Raw genomic sequence first — 17,829 nt, forward strand, 5'->3', positions numbered from 1 at the left:
GTTTTTCATCCACCTACGAACAAGTGTTCAAAGTGAATTATAGAAGCCAAATAATCAGCCTTCTTCCTTACAGTCTTTCTGTTCTAATCTAATAAGAACATAAGAAATTGCCATGATGGGTCAGACCAAGGGTCCATCAAGCCCAGCATCCTGTTTCCAACAGAGGCCAAACCAGGCCACAAGAACCTGGCAATTACCCAAACACTAAGAAGATCCCATGCTACTGATGCAACTAATAGTGGCTATTCCCTAAGTAAACTTGATTAATAGCTGTTAATGGACTTCTCCTCCAAGAAATTATCTAAACCTTTTTTGAACCCAGCTGCACTGCACTGGCAACAAATTCCAGATCTTTATTGCGCGTTGACTGAAAGAATTTTCTCCGATTAGTCTTAAATGTGCTACTTGCTAACTTCATGGAATGCCCCCTAGTCCTTCTATAATTCAAAAGTGTAAATAACCGAGTCACATCTACTCGTTCAAGACCTCTCATGATCTTAAAGACCTCTATCATATCCCACATTAGCCGTCTCTTCTCCAAGCTGAAAAGTCCTAACCTCTTTAGTCTTTCCTCATAGGGGAGCTGTTCCATCCCCTTTATCATTTTGGTCGCCCTTCTCTGTACCTTCTCCATCACAACTATATCTTTTTGAGATGCGACGACCAGAATTGTACACAGTATTCAAGGTGCGGTCTCACCATGGAGCGATTATAGATGCATTATGACATTTTCTGTTTTATTAACCATTCCCTTCCTAATAATTCCTAACATTCTGTTTGCTTTTTTTGACTGCTGCAGCACACTGAGCCGACGATTTTAAAGTATTATCCACTATGATGCCTAGATCTTTTTCCTGGGTGGTAGCTCCTAATATGGAACCTAACATCGTGTAACTACAGCAAGGGTTATTTTTCCCTATATGCAACACCTTGCACTTGTCCACATTAAATTTCATCTGTCATTTCGATGCCCAATCTTCCAGTCTTGCAAGGTCCTCCTGTAATGTATCACAGTCCGCTTGTGATTTAACTTCTCTGAATAATTTTGTATCATCCGTATATGGTTATTTTAACTATGTTTTGTAATCCACACTAAACGGACTCACCACTCAGTTATGGAATACAAGTCTTGTTTTAAATTAAAAGCCCTAGATGGACATTCTCTCTAGACCCTTTCATTTCTTTTATCTGCTGTTTTGTTTACTTTTTATGTAATTTTTCAGTCCTTTTTATGCATCTAATTTCTCATTCCTCATCTGTTCTGGATCCATCTGCTGTTCTTGGCACTGTGAGCCACCAATTTTTTTTCTTTCATTGGCTTTTCTGGAGTGGTCCTTACCAGTTTTTTTTTTTCCTCTTTTCTGTAGCTATTTTATGCTGTTATTTCTTAAATAATTCCTTTACTACTCAATCTCCACTTTGTCAGTGTTCTGTAGAGTTCAGTTCTTGACCACTGCTTTTTTTGGTGTACACTTACTAGCTGAGTGCACTTATTTTTAACTTTGCAGATGATTCAGTGTTACTTTTGTTTTCCCACTGACTGCCCAGCCTATTGTTCACTCTCTCTGCATGTGCTTTTATTTCTAAAAGTTTAATCTCCTTAAAAATATTCTGTATTTTCTGGGTTTTGGACAGGTTTTCACTTAACTTTGGATACCAATGACATACAGGCCAATTCAGTTACGTGCGTGCAGGCTGAACAAGGAGGAACGGGCTCCTACCTTCTGTGTCAGGAAGCTGCACAGATATGGGTGTGGGCTCTTTCCCACTCGATGTACCTCAGAGCGACCTACTTGGGCGTGGACAATGTTCTAGCGGACAAGTTGAGTCGAACCTTCCATCCGTACGAATGGTCTCTCAACCCCACAGTAGCGGACACCATCTTCCAACGTTGGGGGTATCCACAAATAGACTTCTTTGCGTCCATCCACAACCGCAAAGTAGAGAACTTCTGCTCCCTCACTCGCAGCCGCCACTCACAGCCGAGGGACGCTTTTTCCCCCTCGTGATCCAGCGGTCTCCTCTACGCGTACCCTCCACTTCCACTCATATCGAAGACTCTCGTGAAGTTATGAAGGGACAAGGGCTTAATGATTCTGATAGCCCCTCACTGGCCATGCCAAGTCTGGTTTCCAATCCTCTGGGACCTATCAGTTCGCCCACGCATCCCTCTAGGAGAGGATCTGCTTCTGATAACTCAGAACGAAGGGTGCCTTCGCCATCCCAACCTCCAGGCCCTATCCCTGATGGCCTGGATGTTGAAAGGTTAATACTCCAACCCCTTAACATTTCGGAGTCTGTATCCAGAGTCCTGGTAACTTCACAAAGCCTTCCATGAGACGCTCTTATTGTTCTAAGTGGAAAAGGTTTACGGTCTGGTGCACCTCCATGTCCATAGACCCCTTCACTTGTTCCACTCGAAGTTTCTAGACTATCTCTGGCATCTGTCAGAATCAGGCCTGAAAACTTCCTCTATAAGAGTGCATGTCAGTGTGGTAGCCGCTTTCCCCAACGGAGTAGGAGATGTCTATTTCGACACAGCCCTTAGTCACACACTTCATGAGAGGTTTGCTCCATCTGAAACCTCCATTGCGCCCTCCAGCCCCCGCTTGGGACCTTAACGTGGTCTTAGGGCAGCTCATGAAACCTCCGTTTGAGCCTCTCCACTCCTGCGATCTCCGCTATCTCACCTGGAGAGTAATTTTTCTTCTCAATATAACATCCGCTCGCAGAGTTAGTTACAGGCATTAGTTACCTACCCGCCTTACACTAAAACTCTACATGACAGAGTGGTCCTCCATACACACCCTAAGTTTTTACCAAAGGTAGTGTCGGAATTTCATCTTAATCAATCCATTATCTTACCTACTTTCTTTCCAAGGCCCCATTCAAACCTAGCGAAAAAGGCTGTACATTCCCTGGTCTGCAAACGTGCCCTTGCCTTTTATCTGGAGCGCATGTCAGCCCACAGGAAGTCCACTCAATTATTTGTTTCTTTCGATAACATCAAATTGGGAAATCCAGTGGGAAACCAGACCCTTTCCTCCTGGTTAGCGGACTGTATCTCTTTTTGCTACCAGCAAGCAGGCATTCCGCTACAAGACCGTGTGAAAGCATACTCTGTTAGGGCCGTGGCAACCTCAGTGGCACACCGTCGTTCGGTGCCACTTATTGATATTTGTAAGGCTGCGACCTGGAGCTCTCTTCATACCTTCACAGCCCATTATTGCTTAGATAAGGCTGGCAGGCAAGATTCCATTCTTGGCCAGTCTGTTCTACGCAACTTATTCTCAACTTAACTACCCAACATCCTACTAGCGACCCGTTTAGAGTTTTCAGGATGCTCTACTACCTGAATCCACCCCTGTTGTTGTGCCTGTTGCATGTCTTTGGGTACATTTGGTGCATGTTCGGACATCCTCAGCTCGGTACTCACCCATATGTGAGGACTACCATCTTGCTTGTCCTGTGACAAGCAGAGTTGCTTACCTGTAACAGGTGTTCTCACAGGACAGCAGGATGTTAGTCCTCACAAAACCTGCCTGCCACCCCACAAAGTTAGGATCACTTGCGATTTATTTTATTTTTCGTACGTACTTCTTGCTATACACGAGACTGAAGGGGGACTCCTGCTGGATGCAGGGCTAGTGCCATGCTGGGCATGCCCAGTAGGTGCCAGTCAGAGTTCTAGAAACTTTGATAAAAGTGTTCCGTGATTGGGCTCCATCCTGTGATGTCGCCCATATGTGAGGAGTAACATCCTGCTGTCCTGTGAGAACACCTGTTACAGGTATGCAACTCTGCTTTCTTGGGCACAACGAAACACGTACACTCCACTGCCTGCCTCTTCTGCGGAGTGCTGCAGGGAGACACCATGACTACATCCCAAGGAGCTCTGTGAAACTCCAGTGTATAGCCATCCCTTATCACTTCCGGAACCCACTGTCTGATGTGACTTCGATTCACCTCCAATAAAATAGAGAGGTGACCTATCTCGGAGGTGGGTCGGCACACCTTTATTGGGAGGCTCGGGGTGCTCCACTACCTGAGCTGTGCCCTGTCTGGACTGCCTGGGACAAAAGAACTGAGATCTACCCAAAGGTTATCTGAAAGGCCACTCCTCTGTAGGGTTGAAAAAGTCTTAACCCCCTAGGTATGACTTCTTGTGCTGAAGGATCTTGGCGCTGTGGCCATTTTCTCCAGCTCACTCCCAAACAAGAGCGAGCCTTTAAAAGGAAACTTTGTAAGTTTAGACTTCGAGGTTGTATCAGCCGACCAATTTCTCAGCCATAGCTGACACCTAGCTGCTATTACCGAAGCCACCCCTTGGGCCAAGGTGTGGACCAAGTCGCAGCCTGGAATGCCCTTCCGGAAGAGGTAGTGAAGACAAACAGTGAAGGAATTCAAAGGGGCATGGGATAAACACTGTGGGATCCCTAAAGGCTGGAAATAAAGGAAAAAGTAACTGGGGGTAACTGGGGTAACTTGTTGGTGTGTCAGTTGCCATCCTTAACAAATAAGCCTTGATACTGTTAATGCAACTCCATCATTGCTCTCTGCTTCAATGGCAGTGAGAAAAGGGGAATTGGATTCAGACAGCAACCAATGAAGGCCCCTACTTATGGTTTGGGGAACAAATAAACACAGGGGTAACTTGCTGATGCAGCACTTACTTCCCTTAATCACTTAAGCCTGATACTTTTGATGCAACTCAAACATTGCTCTCTGCTTTCACGGCAATGGTTAAGGGAAACTGGATTCAAACAGCATCCAAGGGCCCTGACTTTTATGGTCTTGGAAACTGATAAGCATGAAGGTAACCTGCACAGTGCAGCAGATACTGGATTAAGCTTACTGGGTAGACTGGGTGGATCATTTGATCCTATTCTGCCGTCATTTCTATGTTTGGAACTCCCTCCCTATTGAATTGTGGCAGTCCAACTCATTAAAAGATATTAGAGTTCTTCTAAAACCTTTCCTGTTTAGGCTTGCTTATTTTTAATTACATTTCAGTTTGAAGTGCATTTTTATTGTATTTTATTTTTATTTTACATTATATTTTGTTTTTACTGTTTTTGTATTTGAATTTCTTTTATGCTTGTTACTGCTGTAAATTGCCTAGACCACTTGTATATATTTCTATGCAGCGCAAAATTACCAAAAAGGATTCATTGATCTCCTGAGAAAGCAGTAAACAACAGCAGGCCACCAGGGAACAACAGGAAGCTATCTGAAAATTCATTGAAATTGCCTCAACGGCTTGCTTAAGGATAGCCTCTATTCTTCTATCCTATGCATCCCTTCAAGGCTGCTCCCCCTTCCATGAGAATAGTTGTCCGACTGGTAACAGCACACTCAAGCAAATCCACCTTCAGAAAACGCAATTGCTCTCTCGCATCTGGATCCAGGGAGTACAGTCCTTCCAAGACTCACCCCCCCTTTAAAATTAGCTTCTCAGGTGCCCCATTCAAGATCAATTAATTCTTGAATGGCCTCCATAAAAGGGAAGAAACATGAGGCTTTATGCAAGGAAATTAAAATGAGATCTTCCTTTGGCTCAGACATGGAATCAGCTCTGGCAGAGAGCACTGTTAGCCCGCGTTTGGACGCGCATTTTCGACGCGCTAGCTTTACCACTTTCAGTAATGGGTAATAGCACGTCGAAAACGCTCGGCCAACCCCCCCTCCCAAAACTAATAGCGCCTGCAACATGTAAATGCATGTTGATGGCCCTATTAGTCATTCCAGCGCGATTCAGTAAGTAAAATGTGCAGCCAAGCCGCACATTTTACTTTCAGAAATTAGCGCCTACCCAAAGGTAGGCGCTAGTTTCTGCCAGCACCGGGAAAGTGCACAGAAAAGCAGTAAAAACTGCTTTTCTCTATACCCTCCGACTTAATATCATGGTGATATTAAGTCTGAGGTCCCAAAAGTTAAAAATAATTTAAAATTTTTAAAAAAAAATTTAAAATCAGCTCGCGGGTTGAAAACCCAGACGCTCAATTTTGCCAGCATCCGATTTCCGAACCTGTGGCTGTCAGCGGGTTTGAGAACCGACGCCGGAAAAATTGAGCGTCGGCTGTCAAACTCGCTGACAGCCGCCGCTCCTGTCAAAAAAAATGGCGCTAGGGACACGCTAGTGTCCCTAGCGCCTTTTTTTACCACGGGCCCTCATTTGAATACTAAATCACGCGCACAGGAGAGTGGCCTGTGCGTGCGCCGGGTGAGCGGGCGCTCGACCGCTCTCCCGCGACTTTTACTGTATCTGCCTGGTAGTTAGGAAAGAGGAAAAAAGGCTGCTTTGGTTTTCTAAAGAAATAGCTGAAAAGGTAAGGGTGAAAAAGTCAGTGTTCATAAACTACAAGAGATCACAGAAGATATCCAAGAATATCTGGAAAGATTAAGAGAAGTTGGGAAGGTAGTCAGGAATACAAAAATGAAAATGGAAGAAAAAATAGCAAATACCGTAAAATGGGAGGACAAGATTTATTTATTTTTTTTTTAAATATGTTAATGATAGAAGCAAGTTGAAAAGTGGCATTGTGAGTCTCAGAGGTGAAGGGGAAGCTTGATGAGGAAAAAGCAAAATTGCTTAACAAATATTTCTGTTCCGTGTTCACTATAGAAGGGCCTGGAGCAGAATCACATAAAATGAACCCAAATAAGATTGAAGTGAGGTAAACCTCAATCTGTTTTCAGAACAGTGTGTTCGTGAGGAGCTAACTAAACTTAAAGTAGATAAGGGTGTCCTGGCAGCTCTGCTGCTCTCAACAAAGAAGTAGAAGGAAAAAATTAATATTGGTTATCTACAAATACACTATTTCATTCGTAATCAAACGTGCCATACACGGAGAAACTGTATTACTTTTAAAAAGTATAAGGCATCAAACGGACAAACCAAGATATAATTTTACTCTTGCACCATGCCCTGACCACCATCACTTGCTCCAAGAGGTTCCAATCTTTTCTTTTATATATATATATATATGAAAATTTTAGTGAAAAATGTTGGTCTCTTATTTTGCCTTTGGTAAGGGCACTCCAGGACTCTGTGTGATTGAGGTGAGGGATTCTGCGAGTTTACAGATTCTAGGGCTCTATAGCAGTTCGTCTTCTGTTTTCCATAGGAGGTGTATTCGTTTTCTAGGGCCTGATGTAATATTTGCAATGCTGCTCTTTCCTGGGTAGGGTTGTTTGTGTTGAGTCCTGGGAGTTAGTCTTGTTGAGATGAGATTTGTCTCTTGAAGGTAAACTGTATTCTTGGCAGGCTGTGATAGCTTTTATTGGAGCTTTGTAAGTATTATCCAGAAATACTGTATGTGAGTTAGAGACAATATAGGACCCTTCTTTAGATGTGAATGTCTCTGATCTGACATCTGAAGAATGGAGATAGGTAGTTTTAAAAGCTTTTGTTACAGTATTTTTAGGTACATGAATTTTTTTATTTTATATGTATTTTAGGCAGCCTGGCTTGTTTTCTAAATAGGAAGTATATTGGTGTTTTAGAGCCTGATGTAATATTTACAGTGTTGCCGTTTCGTAGGTAAGGTTGTGGTTTGAGTGCTGACATTTAGAGTTGTTTTTGGTATGGGAGGTTTACTATATTGTAATTGTTTATTCATGGCTTTCTGAGGGCCAAACTCACACCTACTACATGTTACAACAGGCCTAATGCCATGTGGATTCCATGTATTCTTTGAATATAGGGGAGAGGAATTGAGTGAGTGAGACTGCTGTAGACCAGGGAGGAGGCAGGGCAGATGGGCAGTGCATATGGGAAGGGAAAGGGGACTGAGGGAGTGAGACTGAATCCCCTGCTATAAATATCATTGCACACCAGTGGTAGATATAATTGGCATCTCAGAGACTTGGTGGAAAGAGGATAACCAGAGTAAATGCTAAAATGGATCAAATTGGTGGAGGGGTAGTGCTGTATGTTAGAGGGCATTTTGTCAAACAGAATACAAATTCTGCAAGAAGCAGAATGCACTGTAGAATCTTTATGGATAGATATTCTGTGTGAGAATAGGAATATAAAAGCAGTGGGGGTATAGTGCCACCCACCTGCCCAGAATGAACAGACAATGAAATGCTAATGGAAATTAAGGAAGCTAACAAAATTAGTAACATGGTAATAATGGGTGATTTTGATTACCCTAGTTTTGACTGGGTAAATGTCACATAAGGACATGCTAGAGAGGTAAAGTTCCTAGATGAAATAAATGACTGCTTCATGGGGCTGTTGGAATAAGAATCATCAAGAGGGGGAGCTATTTTAGACAGAGTTTGTAGTGGAACACAGGATTTAGTGTGAGCCATTTGGTGTTGGAGCCATTTGGAAATTGTGATCATAATATGATCAAATTTGACTTAACTGGGGAGGGGGGAGGACACTAAGGAAAAGCTACTGTGATAGCATTTAACTTTCAAAAGGGAGACTATGATAAAATGAGGAAAATAGTTAAGAAAAAAACTGAAAGCAACTGCAAAGGTTAAAGTTTACATCAGGCATGGATATTTAAAAATGCAATCTTGGAAACCCAGACCAGATGTATTCCACACACTAAAAAAAGGTGGAAAGAAGGCCAAATGACTGCTGTCATGGTTAAAAGGTGAGGCATGAGAGGCTATTATAGCCAAAAGCCCCATCTTTCAAAAAATGGACACGGGATCCGAATGGAGAAAACAGGAAACAGCATAAGCACTGGCAAATTAGATGCAAAGCACTGATAAGGGAGGCAGAGAGAATTTAAAAAGAAGCTTACCATGGAAGCAGAAACTTGTAATAAAACTTTAAGGTACATTTGGAGCAAAAAGCCTGTGAGGGATCATTAAATAATCAAGTGGTAAATGGGGACACTATGGGAGGACAAAGCCACAGCAGAGAGACCAAGTGAAATCTTTGCTTTAGTCTTTACTGAAGAAGATGTAAGAGATACTCCAAAGCTCAGGGGTGAATTTTAAAAGCCTGGCACGCCAAAACCGGGAGATAAAACCTGAGTGTGGCCAGCCGGCGCGTGCCGCGTGGATTTTAAAAGGCACCCGAGTACGCACATATCTCCCGGTATGCGCACAAAATAAATTACATATACAGGGGGTGGAGCATGGGCATTCCTGGACCTTTTTTGTTCCTACTTTATACACTGCATGTCAGTAAATACGGCATTGTTTAATTTAAGAACATAAGAACATAAGAAAATGCCATGCTGGGTCAGACCAAGGGTCCATCAAGCCCAGCATCCTGTTTCCAACAGAGGCCAAACCAGGCCACAAGAACCTGGCAAGTATCCTTTTTATTGCATAAGAAAAGACGGGTTTCAATTAAACGAGTATCATGGTAAAAACTTGCAATTCTCATTATTATACTTGGGATTCACAAATATTTTCTCAGCATTGTATAAATGAAATGTTTCAGAAATCATGTCTGTCTGAAAGTCCCAAGTGTGATTTTTGGGATAGGTAGCCAAAAATATAATCGAGATATATAAATGTATAAATTAAAAGAAATCCATACTGATTTTCCTAAATGTCATCTCTGAAATAACTAATTGGCCTGAACTAGGATGTTTTTTCCCTTACTACTCAGCATACAAAAAAAATTAGAATTCTGTTGTCACCTTGGTGTCAGTGACACAGTCTTCCTCCATTATCAGGCAAAGAATTCACAGAATTAAAACAGCAGCACCTTTACCGTTAAAAAAGCAACACAACGAATATTCAGCTAGGCTTTAGAACACCAATACATCTATTAGGAAAACAGAATAAGATGGATTGCTATTAATCCTTACAAATAAACTGCACACTAGCTGGATATCTCCTCTCATCACACAAGCAGAATGCACAGCCTCACTAAATAATGCAGAATAAGAGACCACAAACTAGAAACAGAAATATGCAGATACAGCCTGAACTCTTCTTTGCTCTGCTGTCAGTTGCTGCAACATGCTCTCCCTTCCTGTTTCCTGCAGACAGAGGGGTAAGTGGGGTTGGGTAACAACAGGAGGGGGAAGGGCAGGATTAGGGAACAGAGTAGCTCTTCTTTGTTTCCTCTCTGCATTCCATCCTCTGTCTGTCTCTCCCCCCCTCCCCTTCTGCTCCCTGTCTGAGAGGATAGGGAGAGCAGCAAGCAAAATTAGCTGTATTCTGCTACCAGAGGTAATAGTTGCTCTTTCACCCCAGGTGCTGGCCTACCCCGGTGTTCCTCAGACCAGTCGTAGAGTTACCCCCTGCCCAATCTGTTTTTCAGGATATCCATAAGACTATGCACAAGAGCAATTTATATGCATTGTATATCCTGGAAACCAGACTGGCTAGGGGTTATTCCACAACCAGTTTGAGAAACACTAGCCTAGCCCTATTTGCGTAATGGAAGAATCAGGCCCTGCAGCAACCCCAACTATCCCAGTAGCAAAAGACCAGACCCAAAAATTAAATCCAGGTCCTTTGCATTACAGTATGTGGCACTGCCACTAAGCCACCAGACCGGCCCCTTTTCCGTCTTTTTTTGTCCTTGCTTAGTTATGTACTGCTTGTTTTTCTCTCATTCAGGCCGATACAGTAAAAGTTGCGGGAGAGCGCCCGCTCTCCTGTGCGTTCGATTTAGTATTCAAATAAGGGCCCGTGGTAAAAAGAGCGGCGGCTGTCAGCGAGTTTGACAGCCGACGCTCAATTTTGCCGGCGTCTGTTCTCAAACCCGCTGACAGCCACGGGTTCGGAAACCGAACGCCGGCAAAATTGAGTGTCAAGTTATCAACCCGCGAGCTGCGGGCTGATTTAACATTTTTTTTAAATTATTTTTTACTTTTGGGACCTCCGACTTAATATCGCCATTATTTTAAGTCGGAGGGTGTACAGAAAAGCAATTTTTACTGCTTTTCTGTGCACGTCCCCGGCGCCGGCAGAAATTAACGCCCACCTTTGGGTAGGCGCTAATTTCTGAAAGTAAAATGTGCGGCTTGGCTGCACATTTTACTTACTGAATCGCGCGGAAATAACTAATAGGGCCATCAACATGCATAAGGGGTAAAGCTAGCGTATCGAAAACGCACGTCCAAACGCGGGTTAACAGTGCGCTCTGCCGGAGCGCACTGTACCGTATCAGCCTGATTGTGAGGTGCTCTGGGGTAGAGCACCATATAAAGGCTTTGATAAATAAAATGTTTTGATATGGCCAGCAATTTTAAACCATTTTATGTGCCACAGTTTTCAACATGAATTATAGAAGCACATACATAATAAAAACAAAATAATGCAAAATATATATATATATATATGCATATACATATACACAAAGGCAAATATACAATAAATTAATCAGTCCAACGCACTTTTAGGCCATCACAACTTGCAGATCAGTACTACACTACCCTAATCAATAAATGCAAATTGTATTCATCTCCCTTCTCCTGTGTTATGGAATGTGACATCTTGTAGCTGAATGCCAGGGATGTGGGGAAAGGCCCAGAAATATTGCAGATGCAGTAGGCAGAAATTAAGGATTAAGATTACCGCAGGTCTGGGAGGCAGGGCCAGCAAACATTTTATAAAAATCTTCTCATACACAGCTAGATGGTATATGCCTCACCACTGTCAAACAGATTTTTGTGGATTTAACATGGGAGAAAATTCATAGAAAAATAATTAGAACACCTTATGGAAAATGAGACATGGTACCATCTTGTCTGGAAGTAAATGTTTATAGCTTTATAACCTGCCTCTCTCTAAACGTAATTATAGACTAGCACCAAACATGAAAAGCTATCATCTAAATGGAGGCAAATTCTAATGGCATTACTGTGCTCATACAGTCTGAGACATTAACTTTTTAGCATATTGAACACACAGGGTTTTATAATTACATTAAGAAAGTCACACACTACTAAGGCATTGACCATGTTCATGTTAAATGACCTTGCCATGGGCTCAGGTAAGTTAATTTAGTTATGGTTATCTGGTTTTTACATGCTATATAAGCTTAAATGGGGTGAGCCATTTTAAATTGGTCGCTACCACCTCCTTTTTTTTTTTTGACAAATCTCTATTGATTTTTTTGTGATTCAACAACAAAATAAAATTTAATAGAAAACCAAAAAGAACATGGGGGTCACTACCTCCTTTAAGAGGAATTCTCTCTCAACATGAAAGAAAATCTTAATATCCAGAGATGTGCTCTCTGTTCCAGTGCTGATCTGCATCAGGCCCACAAAAAGAGCATGACATCCTGATAATGTTCACTTCTTGCCTTTGAAGTAATAGAACATCAACTTCCAACCTTTATTGCTTCAGGATCCACTAAAATTCTATAGCAGTATTCTAAGATGCAAAATAAAATTGCATCAACTGCTTTTTTTAATGGTATAGATTTTTAGTGAAAACTCAGATTTTGAGATACTGTAGCTGGAGTTGGCACTCATCTTTATTTAGAAGACTTAAACAACTGTAGCCTGATTGTAGTGTTTTACTCTTCACTACTCTAATGGGTCTTTATTTTCTAACCATATTACAAATCCTCTGTAAAGCTATTTAGGGTCCAGAATAACAGGTTGGAAACTTCAGTAGGACAGCATATGATATTTGAACCAAGAAAATAACTCTTCAATTTTTCTCCTTTTCATCCCACCATCAGTCTTTTTTTTTTCTTGTCTCTTTCTGTATGGCTTCCATTGGAGAGCTGTTTTTTGCTGTCTCAAATATTTTTCTTGTTTTCTCATATTCTACATCAGCTTCCCATGACAAAGAGCAACATGAAGCTCCCTTCAGAGCCAGTTCCTTTGCTACAGTTAGGTTGAGTCACTAGGGGTCAAATGTGTGGATTTGTTGCAGACTCCACCTCCAACCAGCAGGTGGTGCTGTGAGTTGCTTGGATTATCTGTCTTCCCAGCTCTGGGCCCCTCCCCCCCCCCCCCCCGGGGTCATCATGTTTTCTGCCTAGACATGTATTTATATTCAAGCCTTTCCTCAGTTGCCAGAGCTTGATGTTACCTCCTGGTCCTCATACTCTGGCCCAATCCTTGTCTCCAGTTTCTATCTTCAGCATTTCTGTCTGATCGCCTCCCTGTTCCTAGATTCCTAATATGCTCCATCTTTTTGTTCTGTTTGAAGCTTAAAACTTCTTGCTTGTATTGGAGCTACCCCCCTGTTCCTTATGCCTCGTTGGCCACAGGCATCTTAAGGCTCAACCCAAGAGGATACTGGTTGGCATAGGTGGAAGATGTTCAACTCTCCTGCTTTTGCTATCATCAGCTTGGTTACACCTCTCCAGACATTAGGCCACTCGTTCCTGGGGCAACCTACAGACAGCTACTATCACAACATGGGCTATAGGTGCTGTTTCAGCAGCAGTCCTATCCTATTGGTGTCTGTATGTTTATTGTTGGTTGGTTGTAATTTGCTAATTTTACTGTGATGGTATAACCTGCTATAAGCAAATGCTGGAATAATGATATAAATATGATTGAATAAATAAGTAAATGTTAGCTAGTCTGAGGAACTCATGGAACTAACCTTGAACAATCAGACTGGCCCTCCAAATAGCTCTAAAAACAATTATCAATACATCCAGTGTGAATTCTCAGAAAGGATTGGTTTAGAAGCACAGCATCCTTTCCTAGTTCACTGGAGATTTACAGATCCTACTTGTGAAATTGTGTATTTAAGTGCATGTCCCAAGATAACCTAAATAGGTTGATTTGCCCCAATGGCAGAGATGAGTTGCGTGTAGAACATGCTTAACATTGGATGTCATCTGTTAATATGGAATTGTCCTAATTATTGCTGGGTTTTTCCCCTTACAGCTGGCGAGTGGTTGATGCCAAAGAAATGGAGAGCTCTGAACATGTGGACATGGAGGTGAGGGGAATGCTGTATATAACTTTCTTTTTATGCCCAAGGATAAATCTTTCTTGTTACAGTTAAAGTGGAAAATTAAATTCAGATAAATTATCTACATTGGAAAAGCATGTTTGTCCATGGAGAAGGTACAGAGAAGGTTGAAGAAAATGATAAAGGGAATGGAACAGCTTCCCTATGAGGAAAGGCTGAAGAGGTTAGGGCTGTTCAACTTGGAGAAGAGACGGCTGAGGGGGGATATGATAGAGGTGTTTAAAATCATGAGAGGCATTGAACAAGTAGATGTAAATCGGTTATTTACACTTTCGAATAATAGAAGGACTAGGGGGCACTCCATAAAGTTAGCAAGTAGCACATTTAAGACTAATTGGAGAAAATTCTTTTTCACTCAACACACAATAAAGCTCTGGAATTTGTTGCCAGAGGATGTGGTTAGTGCAGTTAGTATAGCTGGGTTCAAAAAAGGTTTGGATAAGTTCTTGGAGAAGAAGTCCATTACCTGCTATTAGTTCACTTAGAGAATAGCCACTGCCATTAGCAATGGTAACATGGAATAGACTTAGTTTTTGGGTACTTGCCAGGTTCTTATGGCCTGGTTTGGCCTCTGTTGGAAACAGGATGCTGGGCTTGATGGACCCTTGGTCTGACCCAGCATGGCAAGTTCTTATGTTAACAATCTTGCAGTGGTGTTTTGCAAGAGCTGCAACCATTTAAAGACCTTTTTAGGTAACCCTTGATATACTAGATTACAGTAATCCAGCCTACTTGTTACAGAGAATGAATAATAATTGCCAAATCTTGCATTTTTTTAAAAAGTACAAATCCAATGAGTCAAATGAAAATGAGATGATAAATTGGTTTAGTGGTATGTAATATGATCTCGCACTGACAAATCCAAATCAAAGATGTTTAACAAAGATGTTATTGCTGCCAAACATTTGTTCAAATTAGCCACTATCATCTGCTGCTTCTCCTCAATTGTAACTCGCACTTGTACATAGTCTGTATATTGATGACAGTCTATTCCTAATTACCCTATGATTTGAAATGAGAGGGTTCACATAAACGTTAAATAAGAGATGAGAGTCCTGACCCTTGTGGTACCTCCCATTCTACTTCTGTAAGATCTGTTCTTAGTTCCCCAACATACTGATTGTCGTCTTGTTGCCAAATATGATTTGAACCATTCCCAAACAACCCCCTCCACTCCAAATGTTTTAAGTCTTAACTACTACTGGTGGTCTGTTTTATAGAAAGCCGAAGACAAAGTCTATATTTTTCTTTTATGATTGTGTGGCAATATATTGTTACGTTAATTTTTAATGTAATTCACGTTGGACAATGGTTGTTGAGAAATAGCGTAATATAAATTAAAAAAATAAAATAAAGCTCCAATAAGGGAGTCCTCTGCACTGTCTTCAGACATTTGAGTCAATTTTTTGTTCAGACCAGCATTGATTCCAGCCCATGCCCATTGTAATAAATAAAATGCCTCCACATTCTCAAAATGCACTAGCAACTGGGCATAAACTGCCTTCTCCTCTGCTTTGCCTATAAATGATAAATTAGAGACAGGACAATAATTTGATGATGATAATATAGGATCCAGATTAGCTTTCTTCAAAACTGAATGAATGACAGCATGCTTAAATACAGGAGACACAAGTCCTGCTCCGTTGAAGAGTTAACCATACATTTAAAAAGCAGTGCAAAGAATTGTCGCTCTGCCACTATGAATTTTGATGGCAGCGGATCTGATTTAAAATAACCCTGTTTTCATTTCTTTTAAAATGTTCATTATTTCAAACTTTGTCATGTAGAAAAAAAGATTCTCAGTTTATTCTGACCAGTTTGAACTATTTCCCCATTTTCATTTAACTCTCTTGTTAATACAGTCTTCATCCCCTCTCAGATCAACATTCATAGAACAAGCCTTCTGGTCTACCCTAACAAATGATTTCCTAATATCTTGTTCACGAATATTTTCCAAAATCACCTGCTGTCGATCCAAACGCATCTGCTGCTTCTGCTCCTGCAGGCCTCCACTGCTCTGCCTCTAAAGTCATCCTTTCTGTGGAGGCCCAGCTAGCAGGATCTGAAGGAGCAGAAGCAGAGGGCCGATGCAGATCGCGGTTAGTGGAAGTACTGGGCGGCCATCCCCAAACTCGTGGCACTGCCTAGTGCTTCCAGCAGCCCGGTAGCCTTCCCATATTGCTTTTTATAAATTTTAGCATGCAACTTTGCATCATTCTGTTTGCTATATTTCCCTTTGTTTATTGCTTTGGAAATATGATGTGGAAATTTCTCAGGGAGAAAACTGGTGTCAGTCTAATTTAGACCTAATTTTTAGCTCTTCAGAGCAAAGGAGCTTGCTTTGTCGGTTTTTGGACTCAAGGGATTTAAGCATAAGATTAATGTTTTTTCTCTGTATACAATACTCATTTGCACCAAGAAGGCAGGACAATTTGCAGAGAGAACCAAGAACTGGATCTTTTTTTTAGCTTTAGTAGTTTTACCTGGCATAAACATTGCATGGTGTTAGAACAAAAGCTTCTCTAACTAGTTTGTTTGTTTGGGTTTTTTTTCCCCCCTGTAGATAGAGGACATCTCAGATGAAGGATACCTTAGCCGTCACGCTGAATATGAGATATTGGAGCGTTCCCACTGGGATTCCTGGTCAGCAGTTACTTCCCAGAGGCGGATAAGCAGGTATTATCATTTAAAACTGAACAGCATGCAGGGTACATTGGCAAACAAGGGAACAAATTCTCCCATTTCTTCTCTTCTCTAAAGGCAAGCGGTTCATTTTTAAGTCCTTTAGGTGAGTGAAGTCATCCAACAGTATTAACGCTTAACACTTTCCAGAGTTTCCCAGCAAAGACTGAAATAAGCTTCTGAATATGCAGGGCAGCTCCCATGGCCATACAGCTTAACTCAGCTTGTCTTTTTCCATTAGCACAGATGGTCAGAGTTTTGTTCAGTTTTCACTGCCGGAGTGGCAGTTTTTGTTGGATTTTTCCCTTTCTAGTTTCCCCTCTTAGCTAGGGGTGCCGTTAGATTTTTATTTATTTTTTTTTTTTAATTTTCTAGCTGCCAGATAAGTTTTTGACACTTGAGGTTTTCTTTTCATCATCCCTGTTGGTGGCTCCCTTTTGTGGTTTTTGAAAGGCCTGCAGTCTGTGGCCCCTTTTTTCTCCAGTCGTTTTGAGAAAACATTTCTTCTCTTTTTGATTTTGTATTCTCCATTTTTTCCTGAGGAGGGCTGAGCTTTAAAAAGTGCCCAGACTGTAAGTTATGACTTGCCAATAAAAAAAAGATTATACATAAAAAAAAAAAAAGTGCCCAGACTGTGGTCAGTCACTATCACAAAACCTGCTACAAGCGTTTGACAGGTTGGATCATGATGTGTTCCTCTGCAGCATATGCTCCAGGATATCTCTGAAGTCCATCAAGACTAGTCTCATCTGAAAGACATGAAATCAAACTCCATTGAACTTCTACCGAAGAAGCATAAAGGCAGTGGAGCTGGGCTGACCACAGGAGGCTTTGAACTGCCTTAGAAGATTTTGGCACCAAAGCCTGTGGATCAGACCAGAGACTGAAACAGATCTTGTTCTCCCAATTTATGCCAGGAAATAGGCTCGTAGTGCCTAAAGCACAGAGCTGAGGAGAAATGGTGCCAAAGACCCATGGAAGGAGAAGATTTGTCAGTACCATTGTCCTTCGACCTGCAGCTTCAAGAACTTGGGTGATACTGGAGATTGCACTGCCATGTCTGAAGCTAGACCTCCCATCCAACATACTCTTTGTACCAATCTCAAGAAGTCCAGTTTTGAGCTTACAGGATACTTCCAGACAATCTAAAGGAAGCCATTTCTCTTGCTGAGTCCCATTGAGTCTTGGGATCAGCAATCTTTGAGGAGAAGCTGCAGAGGCAAGTAGAGAAGGCAGTTTCTCAACACCTGAAATCTTTTTAATAGC

At 41.7% G+C, this 17,829-nt stretch overlaps 1 protein-coding gene across 4 annotated transcripts in view; it reads left to right on the plus strand.

Annotated features, from left to right (window-relative positions):
• The window catches only part of LOC115083980 (KAT8 regulatory NSL complex subunit 1-like), a 354,418-nt gene that overhangs the window by 304,239 nt on the left and 32,350 nt on the right, over positions 1–17,829 (plus strand). For 3 of the 4 annotated variants that reach the window (XM_029588184.1, XM_029588186.1, XM_029588183.1), the window contains 2 exons: positions 13,794–13,848; positions 16,445–16,557. In XM_029588184.1, coding sequence (XP_029444044.1) covers positions 13,794–13,848; positions 16,445–16,557 — 168 coding nt within the window. The remainder of the gene's footprint in view (positions 1–13,793; positions 13,849–16,444; positions 16,558–17,829) is intronic. The other variant, XM_029588185.1, reaches the window with a different exon arrangement.

This window comes from Rhinatrema bivittatum, chromosome 2, assembly GCF_901001135.1.
Source record: "Rhinatrema bivittatum chromosome 2, aRhiBiv1.1, whole genome shotgun sequence".
In the NCBI taxonomy this organism is placed as follows: domain Eukaryota; kingdom Metazoa; phylum Chordata; class Amphibia; order Gymnophiona; family Rhinatrematidae; genus Rhinatrema; species Rhinatrema bivittatum.